At 48.8% G+C, this 24,215-nt stretch overlaps 1 protein-coding gene across 2 annotated transcripts in view; it reads left to right on the top strand.

The window, feature by feature from the left end:
* naga (N-acetylgalactosaminidase, alpha) overlaps positions 1–23,314 on the top strand; it is a 33,333-nt gene extending 10,019 nt beyond the window's left edge. For both annotated transcript variants that reach the window (XM_078430335.1, XM_078430334.1), the window contains exons 4-9: positions 3,472–3,649; positions 7,297–7,391; positions 9,769–9,930; positions 14,415–14,612; positions 19,494–19,637; positions 22,472–23,314. In XM_078430335.1, the coding sequence (XP_078286461.1) occupies positions 3,472–3,649; positions 7,297–7,391; positions 9,769–9,930; positions 14,415–14,612; positions 19,494–19,637; positions 22,472–22,630 (936 nt within the window). In that variant the 3' untranslated portion in view covers positions 22,631–23,314. The remainder of the gene's footprint in view (positions 1–3,471; positions 3,650–7,296; positions 7,392–9,768; positions 9,931–14,414; positions 14,613–19,493; positions 19,638–22,471) is intronic.
* The last annotated feature ends 901 nt before the right edge of the window (positions 23,315–24,215 follow it).

The following is a 24,215-nucleotide window of genomic DNA, read 5'->3' as shown; positions in this document are numbered from 1 at the left end:
TACACTTTTGATCACAACCAAATATGTATGTTTATAATTTGTATTATTTCATTGTATTAAATAATTCTGTTTCACTTCTGCAGCTCAATGCCCGTTTCTCTTCTTATTATTTAAACTTTACATTTGCTCATTATCTTATCCCTCTGCTTTCTGACTCCTACCATGAAAAGCAATTTCTCTTTTGAGAAAGACTGGATAGACTCGGCTTGTGCTCGCTGGAATTTAGAAGATCGAGGGGGGATCTTATAGAAACTTACAAAATTCTTAAGGGGTTGGACAGGCTAGATGCGGGAAGATTGTTCCCGATGTTGGGGAAGTCCAGAACAAGGGGTCACAGTTTAAGGATAAGGGGGAAGTCTTTTAGGACCGAGATGAGAAAGTTTTTTTCACACAGAGTGGTGAGTCTGTGGAATTCTCTGCCACAGAAGGTAGTTGAGGCCAGTTCATTGGCTATATTTAAGAGGGAGTTAGATGTGGCCCTTGTGGCTAAAGGGATCAGGGGGTATGGAGAGAAGGCAGGTACGTGATACTGAGTTGGATGATCAGCCATGATCATATTGAATGGCGGTGCAGACTCGAAGGGCCGAATGGCCTACTCCTGCACCTATTTTCTATGTTTTCTATGTCTATGTTTCACCCTGTTCATTTATGTTTTTTTAAATGAACGTGCAGTCAATGGCTGGTTTATGTTGAAACAAGCAACTGCAGATGCTGGCTTACCAAGGAAAGGCGCACAATGCTGGAGTATTTCAGCGGGTCAGGCAGCATCCCTGGATAACATGGCCAAATGACGCCTGGCGTCATGTAAAGTGTGGATAAAGATGATAGATTTTCTCCCCTGAGGATCATCGCAACCATCGAGCAGCATCAGGGCCACTGTCTCTGGCTAGATTTTTATTTTGCATTTATAGAGTAGACTTGATGGGCCAAATGGCCTAATTCTACTCCTAGTCCTTATGACCTTATGACTGATGGGAATGTGGGAGGAAGATTAACTTAGGGTAAGATAAGTATAATTGCATGGTCAGTACAGGGCGGCACGGTAGCGCAGCGGTAGAGTTGCTGCTTTACAGCGAATGCAGCGCCGGAGACTCAGGTTCGATCCTGACTACGGGTGCTGCACTGTAAGGAGTTTGTACGTTCTCCCCGTGACCTGCATGGGTTTTCTCCGAGATCTTCGGTTTCCTCCCACACTCCAAAGACGTACAGGTATGTAGGTTAATTGGCTGGGTAAATGTAAAAATTGTCCCTAGTGGGTGTAGGATAGTGTTAATGTACGGGGATCGCTGGGCGGCACGGACTTGGAGGGCCGAAAAGGCCTGTTTCCGGCTGTATATATATATGATATGATATGATATATGATACAGTAAAAGGCCTGTTTCTGTGATCTATATCTCTCTAAGACTCCAAGACAAACCTCTCCCCACTTACTCACCTGTCACTTCCCCCATGGGTCTTAAACAAACGCTCCTCCTGATATTGACTCCACTTTGTAAGGGGCAACTGAAAATGCTACAGTCAATGCATTCCAGATAAAAGCAAATGTTAACCATTTGGCCACTGGATAAAGGGGGGATATTTAGTGAGAGTTTGGAAGCTCATTACCTGACTAGTTGAAGAAGTGTCCTGACCAGAAACATCACAAATTTTGCTTCCAAGATGGCGTCCAACCCAGGCCACTTTGCGGCACGGTGGCGCAGCGGTAGAGTTGCTGCTTTACAGCGCTTGCAGCGCCGGAGACCCGGGTTCGATCCCGACTGCAGGTGCTGTCTGTACGGAGTTTGTACATTCTCCCCAAACTCCGCATAGGTTTTCTCTGAGATCTTCGGTTTCCTCCCACACTCCAAAGACGTACAGGTATGTAGGTTAATTGGCTTGATGTATGTGTAAATTGCCCCTAGTATGTGTAGGATGGTGTTAAAGTGCAGGGATCGCTGGTCGGTGCAGACTCAATGGGCCGAAGGGCCTGTTTCCGCGCTGTCTCTCTAAACTAAACTAAAACTAAACGTACAGGTTTGTAGGTAAATTGGCTTGGTAAATGTCAAAAATTGTCCCTAGTGTGTGTAGGACAGTGTTAATATGCAGGGATCGCTGGTCGGCGTGGACTCGGTGGGCCGAAGGGCCTGTTTCCGCGCTGTATCTCTAAACTAAACTAAACTGCGTGCGAGCCACTTAAGCAGATCTGCAATCACAATCGTTCCACACTCGAAAATCTCTACACTGTAGCGCAGCGGTAGAGTTGCTGCTTTACAGCGAATGCAGCGCCGGAGACTCAGGTTCGATCCTGACTACGGGTGCTGCACTGTAAGGAGTTTGTACGTTCTCCCCGTGACCTGCGTGGGTTTTCTCCGAGATCTTCGGTTTCCTCCCACACTCCAAAGACATACAGGTATGTAGGTTAATTGGCTGGGTAAATGTAAAAATTGTCCCTAGTGGGTGTAGGATAATGTTAATGTACGGGGATCGCTGGGCGGCACGGACTTGGTGGGCCGAAAAGGCCTGTTTCCGGCTGTATATATATGATATGATATGATAGATGGCTCGATTGTAACCGGGTATTGTCTTTCCGCTGACTGCTGGGCATGCAGCAACAGGCTTTTCACTGTACCTCGGTACACGTGACAATAAATTAAACTGAAACTGAACCGATTCCTTTTTCTCCAGAGATGCTGCCTGACCCGCTGAGTTACTCCAGCATTTAGTGTCTGTAGTTGGAAGATGAGGTGTTGCCCTCGAGCTTCTGCCAGCCTTCATTGAAATCATCATCATCATCATAGAAACATAGAAACATAGAAAATAGGTGCAGGAGTAGGCCATTCGGCCCTTCGAGCCTGCACCGCCATTCAATATGATCATGGCTGATCATCCAGCTCAGTAGCCCGTACCTGCCTTCTCTCCGTACCCCCTGATCCTTTTAGCAAAAAGGGCCACATCTAACTCCCTCTTAAATATAGCCAATGAACTGGCCTCAACTACCTTCTGTGGCAGAGAATTCCACAGACTCACCACTCTCTGTGTGAAGAAATGTTTTCTCATCTCGGTCCTAAAAGACTTCCCCCTTATCCTTAAGCTGTGACCCCTGGCTCTGGACTCCCCCAACATCGGGAACAATCTTCCCGCATCTAGCCTGTCCAACCCCTTAAGAATTTATAATCATAATCATTTTCATACTTTATTAGCCCAGTGTGTTTTACAACATACGAGGAACTTCATTTGCCATACAGTCACACCAATAAAAAGCAACAGGACACACAAAATACATTTTAACATGATCATCCACCACAGCGACTCCTCCACATTCCTCACTGTGATGGAAGGCGAAAGAAAGTTCAATCTCTTCCCTTCTTTGTCCTCCAGCGGTCGGGCTGAAGACCTGTTGAGCATTTCCAACGCTTTCTGCTTTTATTTTCGATGTCCGATACCTGCGCAGCGTTTGATCAAAATAAATCAAAATGGTGTCTTCTGTTACAGGTCCACTCCAAGGGTTTGAAGCTCGGCATTTACGGAGACCTGGGCACGTATACCTGCGGGGGCTATCCCGGCACCACGCTGGACTTGATCGACACGGATGCCCAAACCTTCGCCTCGTGGGGGGTGGACATGCTGAAGTTCGACGGCTGCTACTCAAACTCTTCCGAGAAGGCCAAGGGTGAGGAGGACAGGAGCTCATCCGTTTGTGTAGTTTAGTTTAGTTTAGAGATACAGCGCGGAAACAGGCCCTTTCAGCCCACCGGCCCATCCGCGCCGACCAGCGATCCCCGCACATTAACACCATCCTACACCCACTAGGGACAATTTTTTGAAAACATTTACCAAGCCAATTAACCTACAAACCTGCACGTCTATGGAGTGCGGGAGTAAACCGAAGATCTCGGAGAAAACGCACGCGGGTCACGGAGAGAACGTGCAAGACAGCACCCCTAGTCGGGATCGAACCCAGGTCTCTGGCGCTGCATTCGCTGTAAGGCAGCAACTCTACCGCTGAGCCACCCCAGTTTAGTTTAGAGATACAGCGCAGAAACAGGCCCTTCCTGCTGAAACCGCGACCCCCACACACATTAACACCATCCTACACACACTAGGGACAATTTACAACTTTACCAAAGCCAATTAACCTGCAAACCTGCACGTCTTTGGAGTGTGGGAGGAAACCGGAGCACCCGGATAAAACCCACGGGTCCTGTCTGTACGGAGTTTGCATGTTCTCCCTGTGACTGGGTAGGTTTTTTTCCGGCAGATCCGTTTTCCTCCCACACTTCCACACAAAGACGCACGGGTCGAAAGCCTTCTTCAGCCTGAAACGTCACCTATTCTTTTTCTTCAGAGATGCCGCCTGACCCGCTGAGTTACTCCAGCATTTTGTGTCTCTCTTTGTCGTAAACCAGCATCTGCAGTTCCTTCCTACACAATGTTCCCAAACCATGGTGGGATGCATCCCGATAAAATGCTTTCTACAGCGCATCTGTCGAAGTCGGTGAGATTTGTTGGGGCCATGCTGAACTTCCCAAGCCTTCTGAGGAAGGAGACGTGTGCTTTCTTGGCTGTTGCTCCCATGTGGGTAGGCCAGGACACACCAGCATGTGCAGGTGCTGCAGAGGTGCTGGTTAATGAAGATAGACACAAAAAGCTGGAGTAACTCAGCGGGTCAGACAGCATCTCTGGAGAAAAGGGCAGTCACGGTGGCGCAGCGGTAGAGTTGCTGCCTCACAGCGAATGCAGCGCCGGAGGCCCGGGTTCGATCCCAACTAAGGGTGCTGTCTGTACGGAGTTTGTACGTTCTCCCCGTGACCTGCGTGGGTTTTCGCTGAGATGTTCGGTTTCCTCCCACACTCCAAAGACGTGCAGGTTTGTAGGTTAATTGAATTGGTTAATGTAAAAATTGCCCCTAGTGTGTGTAGGATAGTGTTATTAATGTGCGGGGATCGCTGGTCGGCGCGGACCTGGTGGGACGAAGAACCTGTTTACGCACTGTATCTCTAAACTAAACTAAATTAAACTAAACTAAACTAAAAGAAATCGGTGACGTTTTGGGTCAAGACCCTTCTTCAGATTGGAGAGTCAGGGGAATGGGAAATGAGAGATATGGAGGGTGATGTAGAGAAATGTTTGGGGTCAGGAGAGGGTAGGGGTGGATCCCTCTATGTAGATATGTCCTGGTTAAACTCAGGATGTTATAGACAATAGACAATAGGTGCAGGAGGAGGCCATTCGGCCCTTCGGGCCAGCACAGCCATTCAATGTGATCATGGCTGATCATTCTCAATCAGTACCCCGTTCCTGCCTTCTCCCCATACCCCCTGACTCTGCTATCCTTAAGAGCTCTATCTAGCTCTCTCTTGAATGCATTCAGAGAACTGGCCTCCACTGCCTTCTGAGGCAGAGAATTCCACAGATTCACAACTCCGACTGAAAAAGTTTTTCCTCGTCTCCATTCTAAATGGCCTACCCCTTATTCTTAAACTGTGGCCCCTTGTTCTGGACTCCCCCAACATTGGGAACATTTTTCCTGCCTCTAATGTGTCCAACCCCTTAATAATCTTATACGTTTCGATAAGATCTCCTCTCATCCTTCTAAATTCTAGCCTAGTCGCTCCAGTCTTTCAACATATGACAGTCCCGCCATTCCGGGAATTAACCTAGTAAACCTACGCTGCACGCCCTCAATAGCAAGAATATCCTTCCTCAAATTTGGAGACCAAAACTGCACACATTGATGTAGAGAAATGTAGAACAAATGAATGAAAGTTACGCAAAAAAGTAACGATGATGAAGGAAGCCGGACAGAAACATGATTCAATTACAGTTACCTACACGGTTGCTACGTGTGTCGGGAGTTGGGGGTCAGCGGAGGGTAGGGGTGGGTACATTATCTGAAGGAACTCCCTCCCTCTATGTAGATATGTCCTGGTTAAACTCAGGATGTTGCCTCCTGTGCCTGCAGGGGGCGCTGCAGGAAGCGCCCCCCACGTACACACCTGGATCGCCTGGATCGGGGGCGGGCGCTCCAGTAATGCCAGCATGTAGACCGAACTTTCATTTTGTAAACTGCGCCAAAATATGGCGTATCTGCGTTTAGTTTAGAGATACAGCGCGGAAACAGGCCCTTCGGCCCACCAGGTCCGCGCCGACCAGCGATCCCCGCACATTAACGCTATCCTACACCCACTAGGGACAATTTTTACATTTACCAAGCCAATTAACCAACAAACCTGCACGTCTTTGGAGTGTGGGAGGAAACCGAAGATCTCGGGAGAAAACCCACGCAGGTCACGGGGAGAACGTACAAACTCCGTACAGACGGCACCCCGTAGTCTGTATCGAACCTGGGTCTCTGGTGCTGTATTCGCTGTAATGGCAGCAACTTTACCACCGTGCCGCCCTTTGTGAATATGTGTCCTTCTATAGCTGCTTCCTACACCACTGAATCTATGGCCAACTCTCATTCCCCTACCTGTATGAGAGAGCGTTAGATTTATCTCTTAGGGCTAATGAAATCAAGGGATATGAGGAGAAAGCAGGAACGGGGTACTGATTTTGGATGATCAATAGACAATAGACAATAGGTGCAGGAGGACGCCATTCGGCCCTTCGAGCCAGCACCGCCATTCATGGCTGATCATTCTCAATCAGTACCCCGTTCCTGCCTTCTCCCCATAACCCCTGACTCCGCTATCCTTAAGAGCTCTATCTAGCTCTCTCTTGAATGCATTCAGTGAATTGGCCTCCACTACCTTCTGAGGCAGAGAATTCCACAGATTCACAACTCTCTGACTGAAATCGTTTTTCCTCATCTCAGTTCTAAATGGTCAACCATGATCATATTGAATGGCGGTGCTGGCTGGAAGGGCCGAATGGCCTACTCCTGCACCTGTTTTCTATGTTTCTATGCCCGGGCAACTTATTCTCCCACGCACGCCCTGCCCCCGTTGCCAGTCACCACTTGCACATAGGAAAAAAAACTGCAGATGCTTGTTTAAATCGAAGGTTGACACAGAATGCTGGAGTGGCTCAGTGGGTCAGGCAGCATCTCTGGAGAGAAGGAATGGGCGACGTTTCGGGTCAGTCCCGAAATATGAGTCTAAAGAACGTACAAACTCCGTACAGACAGCACCCGTAGTCGGGATGGAACCCGGGTCTCCAGCGCTGCATTCGCTGTAAGGCAGCAACTCTACCGCTGCGCCACCGTGACCGCCTGTTTGTGGGCTGCGCAAAAGAAGTTCACTGTGCTGTCCCGTTGAGAATCGTTGAGGAGAATGGAGAATGATTTTTAATGCTGTCACTTTGTTTTCCACACAGGTTATCCACTGATGTCGAAGGCACTGAATGCCACAGGGCGTCCGATTGCTTTCTCCTGTAGCTGGCCAGCGTACGAAGGAGGATTACCGCCTCAGGTAACTTCACACCGGGCTCATGTAGGCTGAGCAAGAGGAGCGATTTGGAAATTAGTGGCTTTAGAAATATCGGACCATTGAACAGTGCAGCACCAGCGATTACGGGGAGAAGGCAGGAGAATGGGGTTAGGAAGGACAGATAGATCAGCCATGATTGATTGGCGGAGTAGACTTGATGGGCCGAATGGCCTAATTCTACTCCTATTCCGTCTGACCTTATCCACAATGGTCCACAACGTCGGTGTCGAACATGATGCCAAGTTAGACACAAAATGCTGGAGTAGCTCGGTGGGTCAGGCAGCAACTCTGGAGGGAAAAAAGGATAGGTGATGTTTTGTAAGCTTCAGTAGAAAGCCAATTAACCTACGAAACCTGCAGGCTTTGGAATGTAGGAGGAAACCTGGGGCACCCGGAGAAAACCCACGGGGTCACAGGGAGAATGTGCAAACTCTGCGCAGACAGCACCTGAGGTCAGGATCGAAGCCGAGTCACTGGTGCTGTGAAGCAACAACTCTACCGCTGCATAATCCCAGCACAGATGTTGGGTGTTTATATGGAGATTGCACGTCCCCCTTACGGCCGTGTGGGTTCCCATGAGTACTCCGGGGTTTCCTTCCACTTCCCAAAGATGTGCTGGCAGTTGGATTAGTTGGGATTTGGTGGTTGGTAAGTAGGGTTGCCAACTGTCCCGTATTAGCCAGGACATCCCGTGTATTGGGCTAAATTGATTTGTCCCATATGGGACCTCCCTTGTCCCGTATAAGGCCCGGGGGGCTCTGTAGGCCCGGACACTGTAGCCCCAGACACTGTAGGCCCGGACACTGTAGGCCCGGACACTGTAGGCCCGAGTGCCGCTGTAGGCCCGGGCGCCGCTGTAGGTCCAGGTGCCGCCTAACGGGGTATGGGGAGAACGCAGGAACGGGGTACTGATTGAGAATGATCAGCCATGATCACATTGAATGGTGGTGCTGGCTCGAGGGGCCGAATGGCCTACTCCTGCACCTATTGTCTATTGTTGCATAGCAACCCACCTCCCGGCCCGGGCGGCCGCCATTGGTGGAGTGGGAGCACGTGGCCTCTGGCTGGGTGAGGTCATGTGGGGCGCGGGGCGGTGACGTCACCTTTAGTCCCTTATTTGGGAGTGAAAAAGTTGGCAACCCTATTGTTTGGTGAGCCAGAGAGTTGAGCACTACTGGACATGTGTAAGAGAATAAGCGGGCAGGTAAATAAGTGGAGGAATCAGATTGCTCCGAGAACTACGGTGGAGTTGCTGCCTTACAACGCCAGAGAGCCGGGTTTGATCCCGACTACGGGTGCCGCCTGTACGGAGTTTGTGCGTTCTCCCCCTGACCTGCATGGGTTTTCTCTGAGATCTTCGGTTTCCTCCCACACTCCCACAAAGACATAGGTTAATTGGCTTGGGATAAAATGTAAAAATTGTCCCCCGTGTGTGTAGGGTGGTGTTAATGCGCGGGGATCGCTGGTCGGCGCGGACCCGGTGGGCCGAAGGGCCCGTTTCCGTGCTGTATCTCTAAACTGAACTAAGCTAGGAGAGACTTGATGGGCAAATCCCCTCTTTTTAAGTTGTTAAATATGAAGCTTCTGGTGGTGTGCTGAGGAAGTTCTCGACTGGAGATGAGGTCTTGAGTAGTTGTGTAGGAAAATAACTGCAGATGCTGGTACAAATCAAAGGTGTCACAAAATGCTGGAGTAACGCAGCGGGTCAGGCAGCATCTCTGGAGAGAAGGAATGGGTGACCTTTCGGGTCGAGACCCTTCTTCAGACCGATGTCAGAGGGGCGGGACAAAGGAAGGATATAGATGGAGACAGGAAGATAGAGGGAGAACTGGGAAGGGGGAGGGGAAGAGAGGGACAGAGGAACTATCTAAAGTTGGAGAAGTCAATGTTCATACCGCTGGGCTGCAAGCTGCCCAGGCGAAATGTGAGGTGGTGTTCCTCCAATTTCCGGTGGGCCTCACTATGGCACTGGAGGAGGCCCATGACAGAAAGGTCAGACTGGGAGTGGGAGGGGGAGTTGAAGTGCTCAGCCACCGGGAGATCAGGTTGGTTAAGGCGGACTGAGCGAAGGTGTTGAGCGAAACGATCGCCGAGCCTGCGCTTGGTTTCGCCGATGTACAGAAGTTGACATCTAGAGCAGCGGATGCAATAGATGAGGTTGGAGGAGGTGCAGGTGAACCTCTGTCTCACCTGGAAAGACTGTTTGGGTCCTTGGATGGAGTTGAGGGGGGAGGTAAAGGGACAGGTGTTGCATCTCGTGCAGTTGCAATTCTGTACTCAATACTCTGTTTCTCTGTCACACGGACCAGACTCCATGTAAACTAAACTCTGACTCCTTGTGCCCGTGGATTGTCTGCAGGTGAACTACACTCTGCTGGGGGACATCTGCAACCTGTGGAGGAACTACGACGATATCAGCGACTCGTGGCAGAGTGTCCGGGGAATCATCAACTGGTACGGGGCTCACCAAGACGTGCTGCAGCCGGCAGCCGGCCCAGGGAGGTGGAACGATCCAGACACGGTACCCTACCCCCTCCCTCTTCCCCACCCCCGCACACCTATTCCCTCCCCCTCCCCCCCAACACGGTGGGCGGTCACGGTGACGCAGCGGTAGAGTTGCTGCCTTGCAGCGAATGCAGCGCCGGAGACCCGGGTTCCTTCCCGACTACGGGCGCCGTCTGTACGGAGTTTGTACGTTCTCCTGCGTGACCTGCGTGGGTTTCCTCCGAGATCTCCTGTTTCCTCCCACACTCCAAAGACGTGCAGGTTTGTCGGTTAATTGGCGGGGCAAATGTAAAAATTGTCCCCAGTGGGTGTAGGATAGTGTTAGTGTGCGGGGATCGCTGGGCGGTGCGGACCCGGTGGGCCGAAAGGGCCTGTTTCTGCGCTGTAAGCTCTAAACTAATCCTGCTCCCTCACCCCCACCCCCACACACCTGCTCCCCCACCACCAACCCCCCCACACCTCCCCCATCCCCACACACCTGCTCCACCACCCCCTCATACCTGCTCCTCCACCCCCACACCTGCTCCCTCCCCCTCCCCCCACACCTGCTCCTCCAACCCCACCTCCTCCGTGTCTTCTGTCCTTCAGGTTAACTGCTGCAGGAGCAGTGGACACCACACCATTTCCATTCTTTAGACTGTAGAGGTACAATGCAGAAACAGGCCCTTCGGCCCACCGAGTCCGTGCCGACCAGCGATCACCCCGTACACTCACACTATCCCACACACCGGGGACAATTTTACCAAGACGATTGACCTACATTCCTGGAGGTCTTTAGAGTGTGGGAGGAAACCGGAAAACCCACGGGGAGAACGTACAAACTCCACACCGACGGCACCCCTTGTCGGGATCGAACCTGGCGTCTCTGGGGCTGTAAGGCAGCAACTCAGTCAGAGAGTTGTGAATCTGTGGAATTCTCTGCCTCAGAAGGCAGTGGAGGCCAAGTCTCTGAATGCATTCAAGAGAGAACTAGATAGAGCTCTTAAGGATAGCGGAGTCAGGGGATATGGGGAGAAGACAGGAACGGGGACTGATTGAGAATGATCAGCCATGATCACATTGAATGGCGGTGCTGGCTTGAAGGGCCGAATGGCCTCCTTCTGGACCTATTATCTATTGTCTAACTCTGCCACCATGACTGTTTATACCCTGTAGTTGGTAACACTGCATTTTTCTGCCGAGAACTAAACTCCGTCTCAGAGCACAAATCCCTCTACTTTAATCCTCTCTACCTCTCTATTGGCATAGATAGGGTAGACAGTCAGAACCTTTTCCCCCCACAGTGGATATGTTAGCACTAGAGGACATAGCTGTAAGATGAGAGGGGGAGAGTTTAATTGGGGATGTGTGGGGGAAGTTGTTTTACACAGAGTGGTGGTGGGGGGGACCTGAAACTCACTGGCAGGTGTGGTTGTGGAGGCAGATACGATAGTGGCGCTTAAATGCTTTTACATAGGCACATGGAAATGCAGGGAATAGAGGGATATGGATCTTGTGCAGGCAGATGAGATCAGTTTAACTGGCATCATGTACAACACAAACATCATGGGCTGAATGGCCGGTTCCTGTGCTGTACGTTTCTATGTTCTATGTACTTCTCTCCTCCTTTGAGTTTTCGAAAAACACAAGTCATATTTTGCACAATAGAATGACCCACTTCAGTATTAAACTTTCTTTGAAAATACACCCATGAAGCATGTTTTGGTGACAATTTTACTGAGTACAGAAGTTGGGAGGTCATGTGGCAGTTGTATAAGATGTTGGTGAGGCCACATTTAGAGTGTTGTGTTCAGTACTGGGCACTGTGTTAGAGGAAAGATGTTGTCAAGCTGGAAAGGGTGCAGAGAGGTTTTACGAGGATGTTATAGAAACATAGAAACATAGAAAATAGGTGCAGGAGTAGGCCATTCGACCCTTCGAGCCTGCACCGCCATTCAATATGATCATGGCTGATCAGCCAGCTCAGTAACCTGTACCTGCCTTCTCTCCATACCCCCTGATCCCTTTCGCCACAAGGGCCACATCTAACTCCCTCTTAAATATAGCCAATGAACTGGCCTCAACTACCTTCTGTGGCAGAGAATTCCACAGATTCACCACTCTCTGTGTGAAGAAATGTTTTCTCATCTCGGTCCTAAAAGACTTCCTCCTTATCCTTAAGCTGTGACCCCTGGTTCTGGACATCCCCAACATCGGGAACAATCTTCCCGCATCTAGCCTGTCCAACCCCTTAAGAATTTTATATGTTTCAATAAGATCCCCCCTCAGTCTTCTAAATTCCAGCGAGTATAAGCCCAGTCTTTCTTCATATGAAAGTCCTGCCATCCCAGGGATCAATCTGGTGAACATTCTCTGTACTCCCTCCAAGGCCAGAATGTCCTTCCTCAGATTAGGAGACCAAAACTGTACACAATACTCCAGGTGTGGTCTCACCAAGGCCCTGTACAACTGCAGCAGAACCTCCCTGCTCCTATACTCAAATCCTCTTGCTATGAATGCTAACATACCATTCGCTTTCTTCACTGCCTGCTGCACCTGCACGCTTGCTTTCAATGACTGGTGCACCATGACACCCAGGTCACGTTGCATCTCCCCTTTTCCTAATTGGCCACCATTCAGGTAATACTCTGCTTTCCTGTTCTTGCCGCCAAAGTGGATAACCTCACATTTATCCACATTATATTGCATCTGCCATGCATTTGCCCACTCTCCTAATCTATCCAAGTCACTCTGCAGCCTCCTAGCATCCTCCTCGCAGCTAACACTGCCACCCAGCTTCGTGTCATCCGCAAACGTAGACATGTTGTATTCAATTCCCTCGTCCAAATCATTAATATATATTGTAAATAACGGGTCCCAGCACTGAGCCTTGCGGTGCCCCACTAGTCACTGCCTGCCATTCCGAAAAGGACCCGTTTATTCCTACTCTTTGCTTCCTGTCCGCCAACCAATTCTCTATCCACCTCAACACTGAACCCCCAATACCGTGTGCTTTACGTTTGTACATGTTGCCAGGACTCAGGGGGCCTGAGCTACCAGGAGAGGTTAAGCAGGCTGGGGCTGTATTTGTTGGAACGCAGGAGGATGAGGGGTGATCTTGGAGAGGTGTTCAAGATCATGAGAGGAATAGATCGGGTAAACGCACAGTCTCTTGCCCAGAGTAGGGGAATCGAGAATCAGAGGACTTAGGTTTAAGGTGAGGGGGAAAGATTTAATAGGAACATGAGGGGTAACTTTTTCACACAAGGGGTGGTGGGTGTATGGAACAAGCTGCCAGTGGAGGTAGTTGAAGCAGGTACCATCGCAATGTTTAAGAAACAACTAGACCAAGTTGGGCCCAAACCTCTCTTGCATTGGTGCAGCATCCTGTCCTCCTCCCCTCCCCTCTCTCCTCAACCCCCCCCCCCCTCTCCCTTCTCCCCCACTCCCCCCTCCCTCCTCTCTCCTCCCCTCCACCTCCCCTCCTTTTAAACTTTAAAATGTGAATAACCTTAAAAATATAAGACCGATTTCAATAAAACTACTTGCATTATGACTAAAGTGACAACGGTGAGGAAGGTGGGCCTAAAATTGTCGCGCTATCGTGTGCCGTTTTGGCTGAAGTTCAGTCACAAACAAGATAACAAACGAGAGTTTGAGTATGTAGATTAGACAGGTACATGGATAGGACAGGTTTAGAGGGATACGGACCAAACGCAGGCAGCTGGGACTAGTATAGATGTGACATGTAAGTCAGTGTGGGCAAGTAGGGCCGAAGGATCTGTTTCCACGTTTTGTGACTCTGCGTTTGGCAGCACTGGATAGCCTCAGAATTATAGGGCGCTCTTTCAGAAAGGAGGTGAGGAGGAACTTTGTTAGTCAGAGGGTAGTTAATCTGTGGAACTCATTGCCACAGAGGGCTGTGGAGGCCAGGTCAGTGGATATTTTTGAGGCAGAGATAGACAAATTCTTGATTGGAACGGGCGTGAAGAGTTTTGGGGTGAAGGCAGGGAAATGGGATTAGGAAGCAGAGATCAGCCATGATTGAGCGGCACGGTGGCGCAGCGGTAGAGTTGCTGCCTTACAGCGAATGCAGCACCGGAGACTCGGGTTCGATCCTGGCTACGGGTGCCGTCTGTACGGAGTTTGTACGTTCTCCCCGTGACCTGTGTGGGTTTTCTCCGAGATCTTCGGTTTCCTCCCACACTACAAAGACGTACAGGTATGTAGGTTAATTGACTGGGTAAAATGTTTTTTTAAAAATTGTCCTTAGTGGGTGTAGGATAGTGTTAATGTTCGGGGATCGCTGGGCGGAGCGGACTCGGTGGGGCCGAAGGGCCTATTTCCGCGCTGTATCTCTAAATCTAAATATTGAATGGCGGAGTAGACTTGATGGGCCGAATGGCCTATTTCTGCTGCTGTAACTGGTGAATTTGTGAGCCTATGAGTGTAAATGAAGAGTGATGGTAAGTCGTGGCAGTGCACTGTTCTCATCCTCTCATTCCTTAACCCCTTCTCCAGTTAATTGTTGGGAACTTTGGGCTGAGCCACGAGCAGTCCAAGTCACAGATGGCTCTGTGGGCCATTCTCGCTGCCCCCCTCTTCATGTCCAACGACCTGCGGACAATCTCCATCCCGGACACTTACATCCTGCAGAACAAGCTGCTGATCAGGATTAGCCAGGATCCGCTGGCCATTCAGGGCCGGATGATACTGAAGGTAAGTGGTGACTCAGCGGGCCAGGCAGCGTCTCGGGAGAGAAGGAATGGGCGGCGTTTCGGGTCGAAGCCCTTCTTCAGACTCATATTTTGGGTCTCGACCTGAAACGTCGCCCATCCCTTCTCTCCAGAGATGCTGCCTGACCCGCTGAGCTACTCCAGCATTCTGTGTCTACCTTTGATTAATGCAATAGAAAGGAAGGACATTAGCTTGGAGGATGTGGAATCGATACGGGTAGAGCTGCGAAACACTAAGGGGCAGAAAACGCTAGTGGGAGTTGTGTACAGGCCACCTAACAGTAGTAGTAGAGTTGGGGATGGCATCAAACAGGAAATTAGAAATGCGTGCAACAAAGGTAAAACAGTTATAATGGGTAACTTCAATCTACATATAGATTGGGTGAATCAAATTGGCAGAGGTGCTGAGGAAGAGGATTTCTTGGAATGTATACGGGATAGTTTTCTAAACCAACATGTAGAGGAACCAACGAGAGAGCAGGCTATTCTAGACTGGGTATTGAGTAATGAGGAAGGGTTAGTTAGCAGTTTTGATGTGCGTGGCCCCTTGGGCTAGAGTGACCATAATATGGTTGAGTTCATTAGGATGGAGAGTGACTTAGTTAATTCAGAAACAACGGTTCTGAACTTAAAGAAAGGTAACTTTGAGGGCATGAGACGTGAATTGGCCAAGATAGACTGGCAATTGATTCTTAAAGGGTTGACGGTGGATATGCAATGGAAGGCATTTAAAGACCGCATGGATGAACTACAACAATTGTTCATCCCAGTTTGGCAAAAGAATAAATCAGGGAAGGTAGTGCATCCGTGGCTAACAAGGGAGATTAGGGATAGTATCAAAACAAAAGATGAAGCGTACAAATTAGCAAGAAAAAGCAGCCTACCAGAGGACTGGGAGAAATTCAGAGTCCAGCAGAGGAGGACAAAGGGCTTAATTAGGAAAGGGAAAACAGATTATGAAAGGAAACTGGCAGGGAACATAAAAACTGACTGCAAAAGCTTTTATAGATATGTGAAGAGAAAAAGATTAGTTAAAACAAATGTAGGTCCCTTGCAGTCAGAAACAGGTGAATTGATCATGGGGAACAAGGACATGGCAGACCAATTGAATAACTACTTTGGTTCTGTCTTCACTAAGGAAGACATAAATAATCTGCCGGAAATAGCAGGGGACCGAGGGTCAAATGAGATGGAGGAACTGAGTGAAATCCAGGTTAGTCGGGAAGTGGTATTAGGTAAATTGAATGGATTAAAGGCCGATAAATCCCCAGGGCCAGATAGGCTGCATCCCAGAGTGCTTAAGGAGGTAGCCCCAGAAATAGTGGATGCATTAGTGATAATTTTTCAAAACTCTTTAGATTCTGGAGTAGTTTCTGAGGATTGGAGGGTAGCTAATGTAACCCCACTTTTCAAAAAGGGAGGGAGAGAGAAAACGGGGAATTACAGACCAGTTAGTCTAACATCGGTAGTGGGGAAAATGCTAGAGTCAGTTATTAAAGATGGGATAGCAGCACATTTGGAAAGTGGTGAAATCATTGGACAAAGTCAGCATGGATTTATGAAAGGTAATTCATGTCTGACGAATCTTATAGAATTTTTCGAGGATGTAACTAGTAGAGTGGATAAGGGAGAATCAGTGGATGTGTTATATCTGGACTTCCAGAAGGCTTTCGACAAGGTCCCACATAAGAGATTAGTATGCAAACTTAAAGCACACAGTATTGTGGGTTCAGTATTGATGTGGATAGAGAACTGGCTGGCAGACAGGAAGCAAAGAGTAGGAATAAACGGGTCCTTTTCAGAATGGCAGGCAGTGACTAGTGGGGTACTGCAAGGCTCAGTGCTGGGACCCCAGCTATTTACAATATATATTAATGATTTGGACGAGGGAATTGAATGCAACATCTCCAAGTTTGCGGATGACATGAAGCTGGGGGGCAGTGTTAGCTGCGAGGAGGATGCTAGGAGGCTGCAACGTGACTTGGACAGGTTAGGTGAGTGGGCAAAGGCATGGCAGATGCAGTATAATGTGGATAAATGTGAGGTTATCCACTTTGGGGGCAAGAACAGGAAAGCAGACTATTATCTGAATGGTGCCACAGAAGGTAGTTGAGGCCAGTTCATTGGCTATATTTAAGAGGGAGTTAGATGTGGCCCTTGTGGCTAAAGGGATCAGGGGGTATGGAGAGAAGGCAGGTATGGGATACTGAGTTGGATGATCAGCCATGATCATATTGAATGGCGATGCAGGCTCGAAGGGCCGAATGGCCTACTCCTGCACCTATTTTCTATGTTTCTATGATTTAAACCAGCATCTGCAGTTTTTTTCCTACGTGGCAAGTGGTGACTTCAGGCTGGCAACGAGGGCAGGGCGTGCGTGGGAGAAAACGTTGCCCGGGCAAAGAAACATAGAAAACAGGTGCAGGAGTAGGCCATTCGGCCCTTCGAGCCAGCACCGCCATTCAATACAATCATGGTTGATCATCCAAAATCAGTACCTCGTTCCTGCTTTCTCCTCATATCCCTTGATTTCATTAGCCCTAAGAGCTAAATCTAACGCTCTCTCATACAGGTAGGGGAATGAGAGCTGGCCATAGATTCAGTGGCGGAAGGACCTATAGATGCTATTTTACACCGAAGGACACAAATTCACAAAGGGCGGCACGGTGGCGCAGCGGTAGAGTTGCTGCCATTACAGCGAATGCAGCACCAGAGACCCGGGTTCAATACAGACTACGGGTGCTGACCTGCGTGCGTTTTCATCGAGATCTTCGGTTTCCTCCCACGCTCCAAAGACGTACAGGTTTGTAGGTTAATTGGCTTGGTAAATGTAAAAATTGTCCCCCGTGTGTAGGATAGTGTTAATGTGCGGGGATCGCTGGTCGGCGCGGACCCAGTGGGCGGAAAGGCCTGTTTCCGCGCTGTATCTCTAAACTAAAATTGCTGGAGTTACACAGCCGGTCAGTTCTTAAACCCTTCCCCATAGAGGCCCTACAGTATGTGAAGGAAGGAACTGCAGATGCAGGTCACGGGGAGAACGTACAAACTCCGTACAGACAGCACCCGCAGTCAGGATTGAACCCGGGCCTCTGGCGCTGTGAGGCAGCAACTCTACCGCTGCGCCACCTGTAATTTCATATGCTTTAATAAAATTACTTCTCATTCTCTTAAATTCCAGTGAGTTCAAGCCCAGTTTAGTCAACTTTAATCAGTTTAGCCAATTGTAGGTTAATTGGCTGGGTAAATGTAAAAATTGTCCCTCGTGGGTGTAGGATAGTGTTAATGTATGGGGATCACTGGGCGGCACGGACTTGGAGGGCCGAAAAGGCCTGTTTCCGGCTGTATATATATGATATGATAGTAAGGGTAGCACAGTGCTCAGAATCAGAATAGCCTTTATTGTCATCCAAAAAAACAAGTCTTTTGGACGAAATTCCGTCACCCACAGTCCAACAGTAAGAACAATAAAAAGAAGCAATTACACACACAATCACAAACCAACACAAAACAAAAAAAAGAAACATCCATCACAGTGAGTCTCCTCCAGTCCCCTCCTCACTGTGATGGAAGGCCAGAATGTCTTTTCTCTTCCCCTGCCGTCTTCTCCCACGGTCAGGCTGTTGAAGTTGCCACGTTCTAGGCCGCGCCGGATGGTGAAAGGTCCGCGGCGGGCCGACCCAAGCCCCGCGATCCGGGGCGGGCGAAGACGCTGCCGCTGCCGGAGCTCCCGATGTCGGCCCCCACCCAGGGCCGGGCCTGCGAGCTTCGGACGTCCACGCGGCCCACGGCCGGAGCCTCCGAAGGCAGCCAGCTCCGCAGGTGGTGAGTCCGGGCCGCGGGCTCTGCGAACCAGAGCCCCAGGTGGTCCCAGCTGGAGGCCGCCAGCTCCAGGTGTTTGGCCGATGGTAGGCCGCAGCGGGAATGGAGACACCACCCAGAAAACAAAAAGGTCGGGTCTCCGTTCGGAAGAGACAATTTTACAGTTCCCCACACATAGTACACAACCATAAAAAACACTACATCACATCTAAACACTACAATTAAGGCAAAAAACAACAAAAAACACAAAAGACAAACGGACTGCAGTTAGCCGCAGCTGCTGCCCAGCGCCGCCATCTTGCCTGTTCCTCAGCTGGTAGAGCTGCCACCTCATGGCGCCAGAGACCTAGGTTCGATTCTGACCTTGGGTGCTTACTGCATGGAGTTTGCACGTTCTCCCTGTGACCACGTGGGTTTCCTCTGGGTGCTCCGGTTTCCTCCCACATACCAAAGACGTTCGGGGTTGCAGGTTGGTTGGCAGCATTTGTTATTTATTTTGAGGGAACAGTCTAGTTTAGTTCAGTTTGGAGATACAGCACTGAAACAGGCCCTAAGGCCTACGCCAACCAGCGATCCCCTATTATCTTACACACACTCAGGACAATTTACAATTTTGTACCGAAGCCAATTAACCTACAAACCTGTACGTCATTGGAGTGTGGGAGGAAACCGGGAGTAAACCCATGGGGTCATATTGAGAAAGTACAAATTCCGTACATAAAAGAACCAGTGGGGTTTTCTCCGGGTGCTCCGGTTTCCTCCCACACTCCAAAGACCTAAAGGTTTGTAGGTTAATTGGCTTTGGTAAAAAAATGTACATTGTCCTCAGTGTGTGTGGGATAATACGTGTACGGGGATAGCGGGTCAGCAGGGACTTGATGGGCCAAACGGACAGCACCCATAGTCAGGATTGAACCCAGGTAAGTTGCAACTTACCAGTACCTTACCTGCACTGTAAGGTAGCAACTCTACCCGTTCAACAAGTTGCAGCTTGGCTGTGTTTGCAATGCTAATATTATTTATCTTGCACCGTTTTTGCCCGCAGGGTAAGAACGGGATTCAGGTGTGGATGCGGCCACTGTCTTCGTCGACCATTGCCCTGGGTTTCTTCAGCCAGCGCACTGACATGCCTTACCACTACACCACGTCTCTGAGCCAGCTCAAGATCACTGCTCCAAAGGTGTTCTCGGTGAGTTGTGACCCACCCTGTAAGATTTTTAATTTATTTTTAATTTTAAAAAAATATTTTTTTTTTAAAGCATATGTACAAATAATAATAAACGACAAACTGGTTATAGAATTCTTACATAGCTTCAATTTTTAAATTTTTTAAGAAAAAATAAAGATGAAAAGAGACTGGAAAAAAAAGACTATAAACTAATAGAGAGAAAGCAAAGAAAAAAGAGAATTACAAACATAAAGATTATGGGGATAGATCCGGGAGTTAATGAGTATAGTTGTCCATCCAACCCTAAACTCAAGTTTTAACTTTAGTTTTAAATTTTAGTTTGTGACAAACCCATTTACTTTTTTAAAAATTCAATAACTCCAAAGACGTACAGGTATGTAGGTTAATTGGCTGGGTAAATGTAAAAATTGTCCCTAGTGGGTGTAGGATAGTGTTAATGTACGGGGATCGCTGGGCGGCACGGACTTGGAGGGCCGAAAAGGCCTGTTTCCGGCTGTATATATATGATATGATATGATATGATATGATATGATATGATATGATATGATATGATAAATGAGGGCGTGCAGCGTAGGTTCACTAGGTTAATTCCCGGAATGGCGGGACTGTCGTATGTTGAAAGGCTGGAGCAATTAGGCTTGTATACACTGGAATTTAGAAGGATGAGGGGGGATCTTATTGAAACATATAAGATAATTAGGGGATTGGACACATTAGAGGCAGGAAACATGTTCCCAATGTTGGGGGAGTCCAGAACAAGGGGCCACAGTTTAAGAATAAGGGGTAGGCCATTTAGAACGGAGATGAGGAAGAACTTTTTCAGTCAGAGAGTTGTGAAGGTGTGGAATTCTCTGCCTCAGAAGGCAGTGGAGGCCAGTTCATTGGATGCTTTCAAGAGAGAGCTGGATAGAGCTCTTAAGGATAGCGGAGTGAGGGGGTATGGGGAGAAGGCAGGAACGGGGTACTGATTGAGAGTGATCAGCCATGATCGCATTGAATGGCCGTGCTGGCTCGAAGGGCTGAATGGCCTACTCCTGCACCTATTGTCTATTGTCTAAATGGAGACCATATTTTTAAAAATAGATCTGGTTTGTCAATTAAGGCAAACCTTATTTTTTCCAAATGCAAGGTCTCGGTCATTTCCGTAATCCACATTTTAATTGTGGGGGTTACTGTTTTTTTCCAAAATTTAAGTATTAATTTTTTTGCAGTTATTAAACTGTAGTCAAGAAAGCGTCTCTGACTTAGCGTAAAGTTTGTAATGTGTTCTGATAATCCTAAAATTATTAATTTTGGATCTAAATCCAGTTGGTTATCGATAACTTTGGGAATGATTTTTTAAATATCGATCCAAAAATGTTGCATATTTGTACAAGTCACAAAAGTGTGAGTTAAATTGGCTTCTTGAAATTGACATTTATCACAAATAGGGGAGATTTTAAAAAAATCAAACTATACTTTATTCAAGAAATAAATATATACAAAACATGTCCCTTCCAAAAACTCCATCCGACTTTCTCGGAGGCTATACAGACATTCAATACGTACATTCAATACACCGAATTACCCCCCACCCTTGCCATTCATGTGGCCCACTGGCGTGGAATCCCCTCCCTTATTTTGAGGGGCGTCTCCACCACTCTCTGCCCCCCATGTCCAGCAGCGGAAGGACCCTAGACTGTGGTCCTCCCCCACAGGGCCTTGGCGTTGGCTGCACCGAGCTTCAATGCGACCCTCAGCACGTACTCCTGCAGTCTGCAGTGGGCCAGTCGTCAACATTCCCCGACGGACAGCTCGCTCCGCTGGGAGGTCAACAAAGCTCGGGCAGACCAAAGAGCGTCTTTCACCGAGTCGATGACCTTCCAGCAGCACTTGATGTCAGTCTCTGAATGCGTCCCTGGGAACAGTCCGTAAATTGCAGAGTCCTTCCTCTGTGACGGAGCTGTTTGGAATTAATAGTGCCAGGGAGTCTTGCTGACGTCTCCAGACTCTCTTTGCAAATCCACACTCTGCGAAGAGGTGGGCCACCATCTCCTCTCCATAGCAGCTGTCCCGAGGGCAGCGTGCGCTGGTAGTGAGGTTCCGGCGGTGCAGGAGGGATCTGACTGGGAGGGCTCCCCTCACTGCCAACCAAGCCAGGTCTTGGTGCTTGTTGGTGACTTCTGGCGATGAGGCATTTTGCCAGACAAGCTGGGCAGTCTGCTCCACGCCACAGGATCCATGGAGTCATTCCCCTGCAGTGCCTGCAGGACGTTCCGTGCTGACCACTGCCCGATGGACTTGTGTTCAAAGGTGTTGGTCCGGAAGAACCTTTCCACGAGCGACAGATGGTGCGGCAAAGTCCAGCTGACTGGCACATTGCGTGGCATCTGCGCCAGGCCCATCCTTCGCAACACCGGGGACAGGTAGAACCTCAGCAGGTAGTGGCACTTGGTGACAATAAATAAACTGAACTCTCTCTCCCTCTCTCTCTCTCTCTCCATCCCTCCCCCATCCTCGTTCTCCGACCAGCCTGACTGTCCTGATTAAATTTTATCTTTGTATGCTTCGTCGTCACTTTTCCCTTGCGAACAATGATCAATTCTACATATCCTTTTTCTTCGTCTCCTTTGATGTCTCGTTTTCGCACGTTACCCTTCCTTATCTCTGTGTCTCCTTCTCCCCTGACCTTCGGCCTAAAGAAGGGTCTCAACCTGAAATGTCACCCATTCCTTCTCTCCAGACATGCTGCCTGTCCTGCCTGCCTGAGTTACTCCAGCATTTAGTGTCTGTCTAAACTAATGATCCAGTCTGTGTGGCCCTGACCTCTCTGGTTTTGTTTCCTCCGTGTTCAGGCGTTGGATGTTTATTCGGGCCGGGGCTTCCACGGCCTGGAGTTTGACTCCAAGTTCACTGTCACCGTCAACCCAAGCGGAGTGGTTATGCTCTACGTGTATCCAGGAGACCAGCAGCAGCTGGACAGCAGGTCCAAAGCCTACCCAGTGTTGCTGTGAAGGAGCCTCTATCACCATGGCAACAGAAGGCCCAAAGCCTGTTGCTGTGAAGGAGCCTCTATCACCATGGCAACTGAAGGCCCAAAGCCTGTTGCTGTGAAGGAGCCTCTATCGCCATGGCATCAGAAGGCCCAAAGCCTGTTGCTGTGAAGGAGATTCTATCACCATGGCAACAGAAGGCCCAAAGCCTGTTGCGATGAAGGAGCCTCTATCACCATGGTAACAGAAGTTTAATCGCTATGGAGGTATCTGGTCTTCAATTCCAGTTTGGTGCATTAACTCTTTGAATGCACATTTGATTTGCAAATTGAGTACATTTCATCCCTATGGTTGGGCTTTTTTGAAGGGGTCGCTATTTTGATGGGTTATGTTTAATTCAGTCTTCCTGTGATTATGCTGCTTTTGGTAGTCAAAAGGCTAAGCGGTCAATTTGGAAGTTCTGCTCTAGATCTCTTGGTCGCTGCAGAACAGCGAATGTTCAGACGCTCGGGTACAAGTGTTCAACTCAATAGGGAGGCCATTCAGCCCATCAGTTGGACCAACCCCAATTCCTCCATACTCATGTATAGGAAGGAACTTCAGATGCTGCTTTTAACCGAAGATAGACACAAAAAGCTGGAGTAATCATTCACAAAATGCTGGAGTAACTCAGCAGGTCAGGCAGCATCTCGGGAGAGAAGGAATGGGTGACATTTCGGGTCGAGACCCTTCTTCGTCTGAAGAAGGGTCTCGACCCGAAATGTCACCCATTCCTTCTCTCCCGAGATGCTGCCTGACCTGCTGAGTTACTCCAGCATTTTGTGAATAAATACCTTCGATTTGTACCAGCATCTGCAGTTATTTTCTTATAAGCTGGAGTAATCAACTGGTCAGACAGCATCTCTAGAGAAAAGGAATAGGCGACGTTTCAGGTTCGAGACCCTTTTCAGACTGTGAGTCAGTCAGATGAAGGGTCTCAACCTGAAACGTCACCTATTCCTTTTCTCCTGAGATGCTGTCTGACCCGCTGAGGTTCCTCCATAGTCATACCGTAAATGGGTACAATCAACACAAGTACAACAGGTGAGGCAAAGTGAAAAATAAACAGAGTGCAGAGATTAGTGTTACAGCTGCAGAGAAAAGTACAGATTAAAAAAGGCGCGCGAGATGATGGCGTGATAGCACATTGGGTGTTTTCCCCTTCACATGGTTGTAAGTTTGAGGGAACATGATTGCTGTTATTGAACCGTGTCTATCCTTGAAGCTGACAACACAGAATGTGGGCAATGGGCCCCTTGTACTTGTGCTGTTATGAGAGAGTAGACTATTTGTTAACCGCACATGGATTCTGCACATGTTTTCCAATTCCATTATTTGTCTGGGAAGGAACTGCAGATGCTGGCTTACACCAAAGATACACACAAAATGCTGGATTAACTTAGCGGGACAGGCAGCATCTCTGGAGAGAAGCACCCATTCCTTCTCTGAGTTACTCTGTGTACAGGGTGATCGCTCATGGTGGTGGACTGTTGGGCCTGAGTTACTCCAGCATTTTGTGTCCATTAGTCCTTTCGCAAGTTACCAACAAGTCAACTTTCACTGCCAT

The sequence above is a fragment of the Rhinoraja longicauda genome, chromosome 40, assembly GCF_053455715.1.
Source record: "Rhinoraja longicauda isolate Sanriku21f chromosome 40, sRhiLon1.1, whole genome shotgun sequence".
NCBI lineage: Eukaryota > Metazoa > Chordata > Chondrichthyes > Rajiformes > Arhynchobatidae > Rhinoraja > Rhinoraja longicauda.
Note: the sequence above shows the minus strand (reverse complement) of the source record. Positions and strands in the feature narration are given on the sequence as shown.